The 17,534-nt window shown below is 49.1% G+C and overlaps 1 protein-coding gene across 2 annotated transcripts in view; it reads left to right on the forward strand.

Annotated features, from left to right (window-relative positions):
* Nucleotides 1–17,534, forward strand: part of PAMR1 (peptidase domain containing associated with muscle regeneration 1) — a 306,588-nt gene that overhangs the window by 220,588 nt on the left and 68,466 nt on the right. The window contains exon 7 of one of the 2 annotated variants that reach the window (XM_086959540.1): nucleotides 2,370–2,540. The exons of the other annotated variant lie outside the window; for it this stretch is intronic. Within the exon in view, the coding sequence (XP_086815666.1) occupies nucleotides 2,370–2,540 (171 nt within the window). The remainder of the gene's footprint in view (nucleotides 1–2,369; nucleotides 2,541–17,534) is intronic. 2 annotated transcript variants of the gene reach the window in all.

The following is a 17,534-nucleotide window of genomic DNA, read 5'->3' on the forward strand; positions in this document are numbered from 1 at the left end:
TTTTTTAATTTCGACTTTATGGTATTTTTTTTTTACCAGCGTGGCACGCCTTTCTTTTCTTATGCGCGGCTTGACCAACTCGTTCTACACACTACACATGATATGATATATATTTCTTTTAAGCAGCGCGGCATGCAGGAGCCTCATTTTATCTTATAGTTTATTTTCAGCAGCGCGGCATGACGGCTTAGCTTTGAGAATAACAGATGCGTCTTTCTTTTGTGCAGCTCGCCCAACTCGTTCTTAGTCCTCCACTCCCTCATCCCCTCTACTCTCCCATGTCATATCCCCCATCAACGAGTGTCTCCCCATTTACCCTGTGCCAGTTCCCTACACAAACGTAACTGACTTAAATGTGCACGGGCAAAACGTGCATTACTTTTATGTGCATGGGCGCCGCTCTTTAGGTATCAGCATGGCCCCCTCTTTCATATTTACAATACGAGTACCGTGCTTTATGTTGCAATATGGCGCCCGCTTATATATTTACAAAGACAATAGCAGAAAAAGTCTCACAAATGCGTAACCTATTGCACTGCAAATACTTATTTCATATCTGACTGGGAGCATCACGTGCTGCCTCACCATGCTAATATGTTCTGGGCCTATTCCATTAGCTATTGGTTGTTGTAGGTGTCATTCATGTATTGTTCAGCCCACATTCATCAGCCATTTGTTGATTGTTGCCACCAGTAGTTACCCATGTATTTCCACCAGTGCATCGACAAGGGGACATTTAAATCCACAGAGGGGGGCATAATTATTCTTCCCCAGTGTTTTTTTACGTGGGTATCTCTGACAAGTGTCAGACATCTGATCTAAACCAGCATTTGTGGGAAATTCCCTTCATCATAGCAAAGTTGGAGATTGCTTATGCAAAACAGATTAGCAAAAACCTGAGTTTGTTGCTCTGGCTGCACGCCTCAGCCTTTACCTCCTCCCCCAGTTGGCACCTGCAGTCAATCAAGAAAGTGTTTCAATTGTCCATTGCGGTTCATCGTTGTTCAATAGTACCTGCTCTTGATTTGACGAACTGCAGTTGGCCTATTTACTGGCACAGTGATTTTTTGGACCGCCACTGCCACTGACAATCGGGCCAACAGGATGTATCTGCCCCAGGCTTATGATTATTTAAGGGCAGGAGAAATGAGGACCGGGTTTGGTTGGTCAGAGACACAAAGTTCTATCCGGTCAATGAGCCTGGATGGTGGACATTAGCATAAGCAAGCGCTTTCAGTGCCTTCCTTGACTCACAGGGCGTATGTGTTAGGGCTGGTGAGGGCGTGGATTGGCGGCTGGCGGGCCGGAAGTCTGAGACTGCGGCGTGCGCTGCTTGTGTTGCATCAGTTCACCTCTGGAATGAGTAGGTAAAATTAGGTACAGTTATGTAGTATTAACAGAAAAAGTATAGTGCGCTGGAGCACCCATGCACCAGCTAGAACCGTGCTTTATACTGTTGAACAAGGAAGCTTGTGTGACAAGCACACATAACAGTTAAGAAGTTCATCGTGGTTCATAAGACCAGCTCCGTCTCCTTTTTTGGAGAAAAAAACAGCAAACCCTTTTTTGTCGCGATGATTGCGTAGTGTGGTTATGGTGGTCATTCTTGGCATAATATGCATGATTGTATCAACTTCTAATATATTTTGGCTCGGACATTGTTCGCTTATTGCAGGCAGCCATTTTCATGCACTAATGGTTACATGCAAGAATAGCTGCTGATGGTGAGTTGCAACTATACTGTACAGGTGAAGGAACAGAAGCCATTGTTTCTTACGCTTTTGAGAACAAGCCAAACTCCGGGCTGTGAGAAGGATTTCTAACAAGCCCACTTGATCAATCCATCGATGAACTGGTTCATCAACTAAATCCCTATTCACTCATTCATCTGTCCCTGCCTTCACTCACTCACCCATCCTTCCTATGAACGTATTCTGCAACTCATGCACTCAATCGCTTACCAATTCTCCTGTCTACCCTTTATAGCACTCACTAATCTGCCCATACTCTCAGCCATCACCCATTCCTCCATCCATGTAGTCATTCATTTGTCCATTCACTGAAGTATTCATTCGTTTTCATGTGCACACACTCACACATCTAGGCCTTCACACATACTAAGTTGCCAAACAGTGAAGAAGCAGTTTCACCTCTAAACAGAACAGACCTATTGACTATGCCAATGCTTCTTGTTCTTGACAGTGCATGTTTTGTAACAACTTGTGCCTGTGTTTAGAGGGGACATTCGACCTCTTCTGCATATTGTGTCTGCTTGCTCTGCCTGTAATGCTTTGAGACGACTGACTTTCTGTAGCCTCTGACCCTGTGTTTGTAATAAAGTGGATTTTCTCAAATATCTGAACTGTCAGTGGTGGTGTGTAGGACCCCAGGTGCTCCAGCGCACGGCAGCGTGGACGCAGAGGACCTTAGGTATGGAGCTGAGGCTTACTTCAGGTGCGACGCGGGCTACAGACTCAAGGGCAATAGCACTGCGAAATGCCAGCTCAATGGGAGCTGGAACACAGGCGCCCCCAACTGCGGTAAGCTAGCTGCATGCTTTTATGCTTTTACCTTATTCTCTGGCCACGTGCTGGTTTTTGGTACGTGTCTGGCTATTAACAGTGGACTAATCCGTAGTGGAAACTCCAGTTAACACCATTTTCATCTTTAGGCTGGTCTTTTGTGCCTGTTGGTATCACTTGCATGTTCAGTCTGGTTGTGGTTGCTATACAGGGTATGTGGGTTTCTGGTAGTATTTTGAATTTAACCCAAGATTCTCCTTCAATATTGTGTATGACTGACAGACACTGAATTTTAGGTCTCACCTAGACAGTGTGTGCACTGTCTCTTCGAGACATGCTGCTTATTCTTAGTGGGCATGAAGATAGCCCATTATGTAATACTTACCATTGATGGACTTCAAAGCCACTGTCAATTTATTGCTTTCTGGTGGTAGGCTCTGCTATCAGCACTGCCCTCTTCTTGCATGTGACCCTCCCGTAGAGCATGGCCCAAGTACTTGTCTCATTACACTGCTCGCGAATTTCGAAGCTATTTTTTGGTTTTGTTTTGGTTTTGTTGAGCAACTCTACAGAGAACTGTTGAACCCCCAAACAACCAAATAAATGATCCAGAGGCCAGATGCCTTTGTACTGTCCTGGTTCATGAAAAGCTTTAACTTGTGTTGCCATTTTTGATAGCCTCACTCTACCCCAAGGTACTGGAGCGCTTCAGACAAGGAGACAGCTCCATGCCTTTTTTGAACTGCTACATCTTCAGCTCTGATTCCCGGGCCTCAGGATTCCAGATAGATGTCATTATTAACTCTTCCACTTACATACCACCCACATCAACGCACTGCAGGGATTCAGCTGTGTGTGCTTTACAGCTCCTTTCTTCTTGTTCCTTTTAGTAGGAGCATGTTTTTTTTGCTGCTTATATTTCAAGCCAAAGAGTGCTGGGGAATAAAAATGCATAGGTGAAAGCTGTGCCAGGCAGGGCATTTTAACTTTCAGGGAGTAGCGCGCGCTAGTCCCCTGTTTTTTTAATGGGCTACAAATAACACAAGGTGCAGGCTTCTGTATAGAAACAACTAACATGTGTGCGTTGTTTACATGGTTTCAGTTATGAGTACACACCATGCTTTCAGGAAGAGAGAGGAGAACCTATAAGTGCAAGGGAAACGAGAAAAAGAAGGTCAAGAGGGGATGTTCAAGCATATGCAAGCTATCTCAATACCAATTTTTATATGTGCAATTTTAAAGAAAGTTCACAAATCCCATTTTCTACAATATATCTTAAACCTAAAATACAGAACTGCACTGTATGCATAAGGGTGTTGTGGGAAAAAAAGACCCTTCCTGTCTTTGTAGGAATATGTTAGCAGTGTCTTACTATCTATATAGGTCTTTATGCCCCCTAGAACTCTCAGATATCTGCCCAAGATGTCAATATTGTGGCACCAAAACATTGATTTTCTGTTCTCTAACGCATGCTAATGGTGAAGTATTAACTACCTTTTCCTAAGTGTAAGCATACATAAAGTTTTAATTCAGCCATTCTTGTATGCAACCATACCATTCACTGATACACAATGAAAGACCTTACCATCATACCCTATACTACAATGCCACATCATACTATACAAATATAGGCAATTCCATACTATGCAATGACAAGCCATACCACCATAAAAGAACAAACCATACCATTAAACCTAACCCCCGAAAAACCACTGACGTAGCCAATACATCTTGCATAGGCGAGCTGTTTTGGCTTTGCCAATGCTTGCTTGCTATTGTCACTGAAATAGAGACAAATAGCATGCCCTTAAAATATGTAATGCGTTGCGTAGTACCAGCTTGGTGTAAAATATCACACACCACAAAAACAACACCATCCAGACAATGTTTGTAACACGGCCCAAAGATTGAAAAACCCATGTGCCACAAATGGATCCTATTAAACCTTTGTACGCTTGGTGCCCAGTCTTTTGACGATTTATGGCTGTTGTAGGGCGATGCTGAAATAATGAACACTGGTAATCACTGTACTTAGCATCAGCCTGTGCCTTATACTATATTATGCACAGTGTAGCATAAGTCTAAACACATTAGTCCCTAACCACCTAAGTATAACTCACAGTAGGGGCGTACATCACACAGTGAAACATCATCTCACTAGCATAAACACATGATATGCAAAACAACCTCATAATCATAAACCATATTTAGAGGTTTCAAACAGGGTGCGTAAAACATACTAAATGCATTACATCTCCTAGCACCACATCACATTAGCACATAAATCACATTAGGGCCTGGCGCCCTAAAAATCTACCAGTCCCCCTGGCCAACTGGCCATCTCCAAAAAGGGGCTCAAATGCCCTATGTCCACAAAGTCAGGGCTGCTGCTGTCAGACTCCACACTGCAGGGTCCGGATGATGCACATAAACTCCACCTCCCGATCTCACCAACACACCGGTAAAAAACACAGTGGGTTCGAGCGATAGGGCGAGGGAAATAACTGGATACCAAGGAAGGGAAAGGAAGGGGGCTGCTGGGAAGGGATGGCTGAAAGACAAGAAAAACAATGCACTGGTTATATCTGGTCACTTCAAACCCCTGTCTCTATACCTCTGTACTACTTGTTGTTAGAGGGTTCACCTTTCTGGAATCAACGCTCTCCTCCTCCTCCCTGTATCATGGGTGTGTTTAACCTCCTCCCTGTGCAATGGTTGTGAATAGGGCTGCACCAAATTCCTAAGGAATATAAACAGTAATTAGGTCTCACTCACCCCTATAATGAATGTAAAACTATTGTTATCGTGGCAATACCTACCCCTCCTTTGAAAAGAGTGTGCCTTAAATAAACGTGCAATAAATCCACCAAGTAAGTGTTATCAACTCAAACAAAGTTATGTTCTTCAAAAGAGCATACATGTGATGCCAGTACATACAATATTCTCCTTCAGGAATACGGCAAGACGTAGCAATCAACTACAGTCCTCCGCTCCTTTTCAGCAAACTCCAAATGTCTCTCAAAAATCCAAGGCTCCAAACACGGCAAGATGTAGGACTTCCCACTATCTTCCGCTTTGGCACTTAACACAATGGACACTAGTGCCTACTTCGTAGCGGCAGTGCGCAGAGTCTGACCCCACTACACTCCGCTCTCCGTCGACAAAAAACAAATGTATTCCAATACAAGTCTTAGACAGTCAGCAGTTCAATGTCTATGCATCACAGTTTTTACTTTCACTACAGCGTGTTAATTTCACACGTTGCGTGTAAACTCACAGTACCCAAAGCTGCTTCCTTTCGGTTCGCCTTTCATCCGTGGCTCTTCCTCCAGATTTCAGTCCCGATGATTAATGGCCCGTCTGACTGGCCGGAGACAATCAAATGTAAGGGAAACTCCGTTCCCGTTTCCACAGGCAAACTACCAAACCCCTTGCGCGTCCCTCAATCACTCGCGCTGGAGCCAGGAAATAAACAGACAAAACTTCTCTGAATAACGCTCCCAAGAGAAGACAGGAAACCAAGTATTACTAGAACCAAAAAGCACTGTCGGTCACAAAATTACGAACAGGAAGCAATGGGTCCACCTGACTTATATAGGACCCCGCCCCCTGTTTAGGCATTATGGGAGTTGTAGTCTCATGTCTTTAGGTAGGCGCCTTGGCAGATCCTGACAGTATGTCCCCGCCCCTAGCGCCTCCTAGGGCCAGGCTTAGCAGGGAATCTCCGGTGGAAAGAGCGCACCGCCGCCGGAGCATGCACATCCGAACATGGCTCCCAGGAATCATCCTCTGCGGTATACCCTTTCCATGAAACCAGGTATTTAAGAACACCCCTGCTCCACTTTGAGTCCTTTATGCTCCTCACCTCGTATTCCATACCCCCATCACACAACACTGGCGGAGGGGCTGCCCTGCGGGAGGAAAGAGCAGGTTTCAACAACTGTACGTGGAACACCGGGTGTATGCGTAAGGAACCAGGCAATTTCAGCTTGTATGTGACAGGGTTCACTTGTTTCACGATGGAATAAGGGCCAATAAACCTGGGGTGGAACACGCTGCGCAACTAGAACCTAATGTTCCTGGTAGACAGCCAGACCTTATCGCCCACCACATACTGACGACTCTCTATCCTGCGGCGATCCTCCCACCTCTTGTACACTTCCTTAGCTTTGTTCAAATGTACCTGAACTCCCTTATGTACCTTCCTCAACATCAATACCCTTTCCTTGACAGAGGGTTGGTCTTGGAGATCGAGGGGTATGTCGATCGGCAATGTTTTCGCATCAAATCCGAAAGTAGCCTTGAAAGGCGACATCCCCGTTGAACTGTGCCAGGTGTTATTGTAGGCAAGCTCCGCCATCCACAAAAGATCTACCCAGGATTCGTGAGCTTCTTTAGAGAAACATCTCAAATATTTCTTTAAGGTCTGGTTCAGTCGCTCTGTTTGCCCGTCTGTTTGTGGGTGGAAGCTGGTAGACAGATTGGACTCAATATTCAGGGCGCGACACCACATGCGCCAGAACCTGGCAATGAACTGGGGTCCCCTGTCGGACACTATCACCCGGGGAATACCATGCAACCGGACAACGTTGCTAGCTAGAAGTTGTGCCGTTTGACTGGCATTCGGAAGACTTTTACAGGGGATGAAGTGTCCCATTTTGGTGAGGCTGTCTACTACCACTAACACAGCGGAAAATCCCTTGTCCAACGGAAGGCCAGACACAAAATCCAAGCTTATGTGCTGCCAGGGTTGATTGGGAGTAGGCATGGTAATAAGCTTCCCCGCTTTTTTAGAGGTTAGTCCCTTTGCTCTAGCACAGATATCACACCTAGCTACCCATGCCTTGACATCCTTACCCAGATTAGGCCACCAGAAATGTCTTTGAACAATTTCGAGGGTTTTACGAACACCAGGATGTCCCGCCAGCTCTCCCTCATGCCCCCAAACAAACGCCTTTTTATGCAACGGTATTGAGGGCAGAAATAATTTGTTCTGATAAAAAGGCAACCCATCTCTCACCTTCCTCTCTGCTATGCCATGAGCCCATGCCATCCAACCTCCAGGATACTGATAAATTCGTACATCATCCAAAAAGGTCTCAGCTCTGACTATGCACAGAACTTTCCCTTCCGGAATGATGGCCTGTCTTTCTTCCACACTATCTGAGGGCAGGGACTGCCGTGATAGAGCATCTGCCTTTCTATTTTCAGACCCAGAACGAAAAGTGACCACAAAATTATATTCGGCAAAAAAAAGCATCCATCTCATTTGCCTTTGGGTTAAGTGTCTAGCAGATGACATAAATTGCAAATTCCTGTGGTCGGTATACACAGTGATGGTATGAAGGGCCCCCCATAAGTATTGCCTCCACTCCTGAAAAGCCCTTTTTATCGACAACAATTCTTTCTCAGCTATAGTATAGTTGAGTTCAGCCGAACTCAACTTTTTTGACAGAAAGGCCACCGGGTGCAACTGCCCTGTACTCCCATCTCTCTGTGACAACACCGCCCCGATAGCTTCATCCGAAGCGTCAGCCTCAACAATAAAGGGATGGTCTAAATTGGGATGTGACAACACCGGGGCTGTAATGAATGAGGTTTTCAGCGTTTCAAAAGCCTCCCCTGCTTCTCTGGTCCACTCGAAAGGCTTACCCTTCCTCAAAAGTCTAGTAATCGGCACCGCAGTCAATGAGAAATGTAAAATAAAGCGGCGATAGTAATTCGCGAAGCCCAGAAAACTCTGGACCTCTCTCACGTTTCTCGGAACAGGCCAATCACGCACTGCTTCCACCTTACGTTCAGACATTTGCAACCCCAATGGACTGATCATTACTCCCAAGAACTCCACCCTATACACCCCAAACTCACATTTGCTGAGTTTCACAAAGAGGCTATGTTCTCGCAACCTGTCCAGCACCTTGCACACATGTTCCACATGACAGTTCTCGTCCATCGAGTACACCAGGATGTCATCGATGTACACGACTACAAACAGGTCAATGTACTCTTTCAACACATCGTTAATCAGGAACTGAAACGCCGCAGGGGCATTGCAGAGCCCAAACGGCATGACTAGATATTCGTATAGCCCATACCGCGTCTTGAAAGCCGTCTTCCACTCGTCCCCCTCTCTTACCCTGACCAAGTGATAAGCCCCTCGCAAATCCAAGCGAGTATAAATCACTGCTTCCCTCACCTGGTCGATCAACACGGTAATGAGGGGGAGAGGATAACGGTTTCTGATGGTATTTTTGTTCAAGACGCGGTAGTCCACACATGCCCTCAAATCCCCATTGGCTTTTGCTATGAAGAAAAGGGGAGAGGCTGCGGGGGAACGAGAAGGTCTTATAAAGCCAATGCTCTCATAGTGAGTGATGTACTCCCTTAAATGAGCAGTTTCAGGTACAGACAACGCATATACACGACATGTAGGAATCACTGCCCCATCAATCAAATCAATCCTACAGTCATAGGCCCTATGCGGCGGTAGCTTCTCAGCTCTGCTTTCGCTAAAAACATCCTGATAGGTTTCGTATGTTTTCGGAAGTGCTACCTCCTTCTCGGCTGCTGTAGCCACCATAAATTGCAAGGCTAACGCTGTCCCTGGTGAAGATACATAAGGCACCAAATGTTCCTTGCACATCCCCGAAGAGAAAAGCACTGTACGGGATTTCCAGTCAATGGAGGGATTATGATATGTGAACCATGGCATTCCCAGTATTATTTCATATTGGGGAGCATCTATGATGTTCAATTCCACTTTCTCCACGTGTCTCCCTTCTGATACCTCTATAGACAACTCCACCTCAGCTGTTTTCTCGGTTATGAGACCCGATTTAATGGGCTGCCCATCGACCGCTAAAACCTCCTCGGGATTGCCTCGGGGTACCCTAGGTAACAACAGACGGTTCACTAACCCGTTGTCAATAAAATTCCTGGTCGTCCCGGAGTCCAACATCACCATTACAGAATGGGTTTTTTGTTCGCACTCCAAGGACATCTCTAACACCAAATGGGACTCAGTTTCCCCTATACCAGAGGAAGCCAAGGAGGTAAGTTTCCAATCGGGGACTTCTTCCGCCTTAGGCAATGATGATTGTACTTCTTCCTTCTCCCTTGCCGTGCTAGAAGCCGCCACCCTCTGATTCTTATTCCAAGTATTAGAGGTCTTGGGTTTTGAAGGGCATTCTCTTACATAGTGTCCCTTCTTTCCACAGTACATACAGAGACCCTGGACTCTTCTACTTTCTCTCTCAGTTTTCGATAAAGGGGGCCTAATAGCTCCGATTTCCATTGGCTCCACCCCTGCCTCTGCAGAACCCGTAGCTCTAGAAGGAAACCCTACATTACGGGCATAGCCCCTGTCCCACTTCCGTCTATCCCCACTCCTCTCAGTCAAACGACCATCCAACCGCAACACCAGATTCACCATGTCAATACAAGTGGTTGGCTGCGGGTCTATGTGCGCCACTGCGTCCTTCAGTTCATCTCTTAAACCCTGATAGAACAGGGACATTCTTTTACCCTCTGGCCATTCTGTTTCAGCTACTAAGCGATTGAAAGTAGTCAAATACGTTATCAGATCGCTTCTCCCCTGACGCAATGACAACAACTCCTTATCCGCACTGAAATTGGTGGCCCTTCTGTCAAAAACTTTCTCAAACTCCTCCCTGAACATATTCCAGTTGGACAGCATTGCATCATCATTTTTGACTAAGGGCACAGCCCAATTGGCTGCATCCCCCACCAGGTATGACAGGGCAAACGCCACCCTAGAGTGATTCATAGGAAAAGACGCCGGCTTACAAGAAAAATGCAGCAGAATCTGCGTCATGAAAGCCTGTGTTTTGCGTGGATCCCCCCCATATCGTTCCGGAGTAGCTAGAGGAATAGGGGGAGGAACAGTAACTTGAATCTGCGATGCACCCGAAGAAAAAGGGTTCTTGGACAATTGCTCAACCCTATCCTTCAGAGCTACCGCTTCAGCCTTGGACGCCACTAGTTCTTGCTGAACCAAAACCAAAGCCCTCAACACATCATCCAAGGTGGCCATATGTACCCCAACCGGACCAGGCAGTATGTAATTCGTGGGTTCGTAATTCTGTCAGACTCCACACTGCAGGGTCCAGATGATGCACATAAACTCCACCTCCCGATCTCACCAACACACCGGTAAAAAACACAGTGGGTTCGAGCGATAGGGCGAGGGAAATAACTGGATACCAAGGAAGGGAAAGGAAGGGGGCTGCTGGGAAGGGATGGCTGAAAGACAAGAAAAACAATGCACTGGTTATATCTGGTCACTTCAAACCCCTGTCTCTATACCTCTGTACTACTTGTTGTTAGAGGGTTCACCTTTCTGGAATCAACGCTCTCCTCCTCCTCCCTGTATCATGGGTGTGTTTAACCTCCTCCCTGTGCAATGGTTGTGAATAGGGCTGCACCAAATTCCTAAGGAATATAAACAGTAATTAGGTCTCACTCACCCCTATAATGAATGTAAAACTATTGTTATCACGGCAATACCTACCCCTCCTTTGAAAAGAGTGTGCCTTAAATAAACGTGCAATAAATCCACCAAGTAAGTGTTATCAACTCAAACAAAGTTATGTTCTTCAAAAGAGCATATATGTGATGCCAGTACATACAATATTCTCCTTCAGGAATACGGCAAGACGTAGCAACCAACTACAGTCCTCCGCTCCTTTTCAGCAAACTCCAAATGTCTCTCAAAAATCCAAGGCTCCAAACACGGCAAGATGTAGGACTTCCCACTATCTTCCGCTTTGGCACTTAACACAATGGACACTAGTGCCTACTTCGTAGCGGCAGTGCGCAGAGTCTGACCCCACTACACTCCGCTCTCCGTCGACAAAAAACAAATGTATTCCAATACAAGTCTTAGACAGTCAGCAGTTCAATGTCTATGCATCACAGTTTTTACTTTCACTACAGCGTGTTAATTTCACACGTTGCGTGTAAACTCACAGTACCCAAAGCTGCTTCCTTTCGGTTCGCCTTTCATCCGTGGCTCTTCCTCCAGATTTCAGTCCCGATGATTAATGGCCCGTCTGACTGGCCGGAGACAATCAAATGTAAGGGAAACTCCGTTCCCGTTTCCACAGGCAAACTACCAAACCCCTTGCGCGTCCCTCAATCACTCGCGCTGGAGCCAGGAAATAAACAGACAAAACTTCTCTGAATAACGCTCCCAAGAGAAGACAGGAAACCAAGTATTACTAGAACCAAAAAGCACTGTCGGTCACAAAATTACGAACAGGAAGCAATGGGTCCACCTGACTTATATAGGACCCCGCCCCCTGTTTAGGCATTATGGGAGTTGTAGTCTCATGTCTTTAGGTAGGCGCCTTGGCAGATCCTGACAGTTGCCTATGCAGCAAAAATCAAGGGAGCGCCATCTGCGCAAACCTAAACTTGGCAGCTGCTTACTACTTGCTGGGCAGCTGAGTAGCATACCATGAGGGCCTAAACAATACAGCTGGTACTAAGTGCTGCGCAGCTGAGGATCTAAAAATGGGCCTTGGTACTACTGTGGGGCCTGGAACTGCCCATGGGCCACTCTGCTCCATTAAGCAATAATGCGCCAAAACTGGGGTAGCACAGACCCTCGAGGACCCCGCTGGGGCCCTCTAAACAAATGCGGCCACGCTGGAGCCATCAAGACTCTGGAATAAATATGCCCCCAAATGTTGGAAATAACACAGGCCCTTGACTGAGGCAACCACGGGCCCCTCTCACCCAGGAAACAACTATGCCCATCGCTGGAGTGGCCCACTGCACACACCGGCCGCTCTGACTCGGTACTGCCGTCAGGGGGAGGTATGGCCACCACAGACCTCGGGGGCCCACTGGGGCCTCTTAATTCAATGTGCCCATCACGTTGGAGCAGCCCCCTAGAAGGCGGGGGCCGCTCAGGACTGGCTCTGTGCCTCGGAGCCTCCACAGAGACTCTACACCTTAGCTGGGGCGGCCCTCTGCCAGACGGGGCCACCCAGCACCGTCCATGTACCTGTAACAGGCACCAACACAAGGAAGCCCCAACAGAGCGCCACTCACCTGCTCTGGGGGCAGGACACTTCGCGCCGCTCTGTCTTTATGTGGGCTCCTCTTCGCCTGGTCCCCTCCCTGGTACCAGGTCTTTTCAGCGACAGCAGGCGGGGCTCTCACTCTCACGAGAGCCTCGCTGTGGGAACCGGCGGCATTTCCTTCACGGCGTGGGGTTTTCCCTGGCTCCTGGGAGCCCTGCGCTGCCGCTGCCCATTCTTCACCCGGGCCCCCCTCCATCACTCAAGAAGACGGGGTAGGTTCTCGTTATCCTCGCATGCACATCGCCCGGCTGCTCCTCGACGTCCGGCCACACTTCCGCTTCCGTCTGGCGGTCCCACCCACAACCAGGTGGGCCGCGGACAGCAGCGACAATCTGGGCGGCAAATGTGGGGTAGGCTCCCTCGGTATTCAAGGTATACAGCGGGGTGGGCACCCGCCTCAATCCTGGGTAAAGTCGCGGGGTGGGCACCTGCGCATAAAAATAATTAAATAAGCGGCAACATGCGGGGTGGGCTCCCGCCTCTCTCCCCTCCAGCAGGGGCGAATCCCTACGTCGGGATTCCCCCGGGAAAGGTTGCAGCGCCGCGATGCGTAGCCCTCATGCTATTCATAAGTTGGGCAAATTAAAAGCAAAAATAAAGCGCTCCTCAGGATCACAAAGCGCTCCCCAGACGCTGGAAGGCTCCATCAAGAATGGGCAAAGGAAAAGTAAAGGTAGAAGATCCAAGTAGTCCTGGGCATCAGGCAGGCAATGTAGGGCCCAGGGGGAAGCACACAGGGCACTCCAGCAAGGAGACAGCCCCCATGGTGGTACCTCCTGGGCCACACCAGCAGCAAGCCCCCCTCTTTCAGGATTCCAAAAGAGAACATTTTATATGGGGTCACATTCCCTTATTATACCACTGAATCCTTTGTTCTCAACTTTAGGTCAAGGGGAGTACCAGATACAACTGGTACAGGAGAACTTTGTTTTGCTCACCTCCCCTCTCTATTCACTGAACAGGCCAGGGACATCAGACGCACCACAAGAGGTGGAGCCAGCATTGTGGAGGGAAGGCACAGCCCTATTCAGGTCCCAGGTGCAACTCCTCCCTCCCATCTACATACAGATCTCCCTATTCACCACCGCGCATACCCATCCTGGCTCGTTGATGATTCCTCTTACTGGAGTGGCAGTAGAGGTTGTAAAATAATTGTCTTGAACGTTTGTGGCAGACAGGGGTCAGAAGTGCTGCTGGCAAGCAGGCATCCCGGGACATAGCAGGAGCTGGCCCTGTGAGGTGGCGGTCTCCAGTGTTATATATGGCTCCAGGATGGGGGTCGCTCAGCTTCCTTCCTTCCATGAGCAGAGCCGCCTGGGGAGACTTCTGTCTCCCAGGTCGTATGTGGCCCCATCCCAGAATAATTTATAATTTTGGCCTCATGGAGGCGGTGATCCCTGTGGGTCCGTGCGACCCCTTCCAATTCTTTTAATTTTCCTGGGGAGGGGGTGGTCATTGGGGCTTCTTGAGAGCCCAAGAAGGGGATTACGCACCCACCTCCATTATTTGAAACAAAAACATGGGGAGGTGGTGGTCTCTGGGGCTTCATAGAAGCCCAGGGGGGGGGTCTTTGTGGAACCCGTCCATAAAATGAAACAAAGCCCCGGGGAGGTGGTGGTTCTTAGGGCTTCGTAGAAGCCCAGGAGGGCGGTATTGCACTAGGTTTAAACAAAGTTGCGGGAAGGTGATGGTCCCCTGCGCCCAATGAGCGTTAGGAGGAGGGACCCTCTGTGCCCCCCTCCTTTTAAAAAAAAAATGCCCCTGGGGGCGCTAGAGGGCGCACTGCGGAATGGCTGACTAGCGTGTCAGCTCCGCCGGACGGTCGCGCGCCTAGCGGCCTTTAACCCCTTGGATCCCCACCAAAAGCGGCAACGAATGAAGATCTGACCATCGGAAATCAAGGCCGACATCACCGCACAAAGAGTAGCGGATTGCTGTGCGGGGAATAAAAGATCCAGCCCAACTCCCGGAGACCTCGCCGCGGCGTCGCAAAATGGCCGCTCCCGACGCTCGGCGAAACAGCGATCTACGAGGCAGCCAGCTCAGTTGGGCTCATGAACGTCCCCGGCGCTGATTAGTAAGTGGCTACTAACCACCATCTGGGGCTCTGCAGGGCCCGTAAACGATTCCAGGACAGGGAGCCACGAACACTCGACATGCGTTCCACCGGGGGCAAGATGGCGGTGCCAGTGGAACGCACAAGGTTGGCGGCAGCGGCGGACGTTCCCACTGGACAGACCCCCGTCACCGACTGTCGGAGACAGGTAACGCTGTAGGCCGGCAGCGGTGGGAAGATCCCGGTGCTAACTGTTGGCCGCGCCACGCATCGGCAACTGCACAGCGCACTGGTGGCTGGGTTCCAGCGGGAGGAAACGGAGGGAGCCGCATTTCGACCTGAACCAAAGGTGCGCAGGCCAGGTAAAACGCACACGGCGGCGCCGGCTATCTGCACACGCTGCCATCGGCGTAGCGCCTGCTCCGCTGACAGTACAGGGACCACCCCTCCCATAGCGAGATGTGAGGCTGTGGAGTGCTGCTCCTGATGCGCCCCAGACGACCCGCGAACGGCAACACCCGCTACACCTGTCGGGAGGGACCCCATAACGGACCGGATAGCGCCTGAGCTCTCGGTAGCCGGCCAATGACTACACGAACGGCAAGAGGAGGGACTACGGCTACAACACATCGCACCATCGCCACGGCCAGCGCGACATCAGGCAACAGCCCTAAAACGGCCGAACAACACACAGCCAAGCAGTACCCCGACATGGGGAAGCCAGACCGGAATCAAACAAAGCTCCAATTCGAAAAGCGGAACCAGGGCAAAAATAACACGACAGAACCAGAAGCAGACGGGGCCCAAGAGACACCGGAAGGCACAGGCATGGAGTCGGTACTGAGGGCGATACAGCAGAGTCTGCAAGAGATGAATGGAAAGCTCGACAACGTGGTGCAGAGGGTCGACAACATGGCGGCAAAAATTGAACAGCATGACGGGCGCCTCACGGAAGCAGAACAGCGAATCTCGAGGCTAGAGGATGAGCAGAGGGCCACAACCAAGACCTGCGGGGGCCTAGAAAAAACGGTGGAGAGCCTGCGAGCCAGGGTGGAGGACCAGGAAGCCAGGTCCAGGCGGAACAACGTCCGGATTTCTGGCCTGCCAGAATCCACAAACACAGGGAAAATGGAGACCTATATAGAAACACTCTTTAGAGAAATCTTCGGAGCCGAAAAACTGTCCCAAGTATTCCTAGTGGAGCGGGCGCATCGGTCACTGGCGCCTGTGCCGAAACCTGGAGCTGCCCCGCGCATGGTCATCGCCCGCATGCTTAATTACAGGGACAGAGACACGATCCTGAGACTGGCCAGAGAGCTGGGGAAAATCACTCATCAAGGGAACACACTAGGGTTTTACCCGGATCACACCATGGCGGTGCAACAGGCTCGGAAAGAATTCGCTCCTGTTAAAAAGAAGCTAAGAGAACTTGGTCTGGAATACGCCATGTTGTATCCGGCGAAACTCAAAATCGTCAACGGCGGAAAACCTATCATACTACAGACGGTGCAGGCGGCTCAGGAATATGTCAAGCAGCAAGGGAAACGAAGAAAACAACAAGACCGAAATGAGCCAACAAGTGATGTGGAATAAGTGCGATTGAACACTGTCAGGCCGGTCTGAACTACGAACCACACTAACAGGATGCAGCTGACTGTAGACGCCGTTGTCTGCGAACAATCACATGGACTATGGTGGCTACGTGGGTGGCAGCAACTGAACTGGAAAGGCGCTTACGAACTTACTGTGAGTACTGACCTTGTGTCTGCGATGCCGCGGAAGTGCTGTTCGAGTAGTAAGTATACGAAATGATGTTGTAAGCGGGGAGGGACATGAGGGCCGGCTACTGGCGATGGGGGGCAGCGGGCAAGTGGCTGCCACCCCGGCCGGCCCGGTTGTTCAGCTGTTTACCTAGCGAGAGAGACTAAGTACATTACGTGGCGCCACCCTACCTATACGCTGGAACTTGTGACGAAGGGGAGTCTGGTGTACTAAAGTTATGGCATTACAGCGATACTGACTATGCTGCGTGGGTGGAAGGGGTTGGAGGAAATCACACGCAAGTTATTCACTAAAAAATTCGCATGCGACCGTCCACATCCACTATGTGGATGGAGATGTGTGAACCTGGTGACACCCCCAGGAGGGTGTACCCCGAACTATGTTGGACACAGAAGTTACTGTTAAAGTTAAATCAGGGATGGCTTTGGCAAAGTTTGGGCGCTAAAGTGGGTGGGGGGAGGGCGGGTAACTCAGAATCTAACCGACTGCAACCTCTGTGTCTGAGAAACATGGCGAACTCCTTAGTCATGTACTATCATGTATATAATGTTTGCAATCAGCGAATGCCGTTGTCACGTTCGAATGCTGTAAGGTATAGCATTAGGCACACACGAAATGGTAAGCAGACTAAACGTCTGGAGTGGATAATTTATCACCCAATACATACGCATGTCACGTAGTAATACGCTGAAATTACTAACTTGGAATGTGAGGGGACTGGGCAACCCAAAGAAGATTAGGCGATTGTTTGCTTATTTTGATAGATTGCATATCAACATTGTTTTCTTGCAGGAAACGCACTTAGAACGAGACGGCACTTCCAAACTGGGGGCTAAATGGGCTGAAACTGTAATTCACTCTAGCTACTCATCATATTCAAGGGGAGTGAGCATACTGATTAGGAAGGGTACGGGCTTTGAAATTACCGACATACACAGAGATACAGCAGGGCGGAGCGTGGTACTAGCTGGCAGGCTTAGAAGGCAACAGATTCTATTAGTGAACACATATGGTCCTAATGTTGTTGACCCGGGGTTTTTTAGCAAGGTGTGGCATACCATCACG

This window comes from Lissotriton vulgaris, chromosome 2_2 (genome assembly GCF_964263255.1).
Source record: "Lissotriton vulgaris chromosome 2_2, aLisVul1.2, whole genome shotgun sequence".
NCBI lineage: Eukaryota > Metazoa > Chordata > Amphibia > Caudata > Salamandridae > Lissotriton > Lissotriton vulgaris.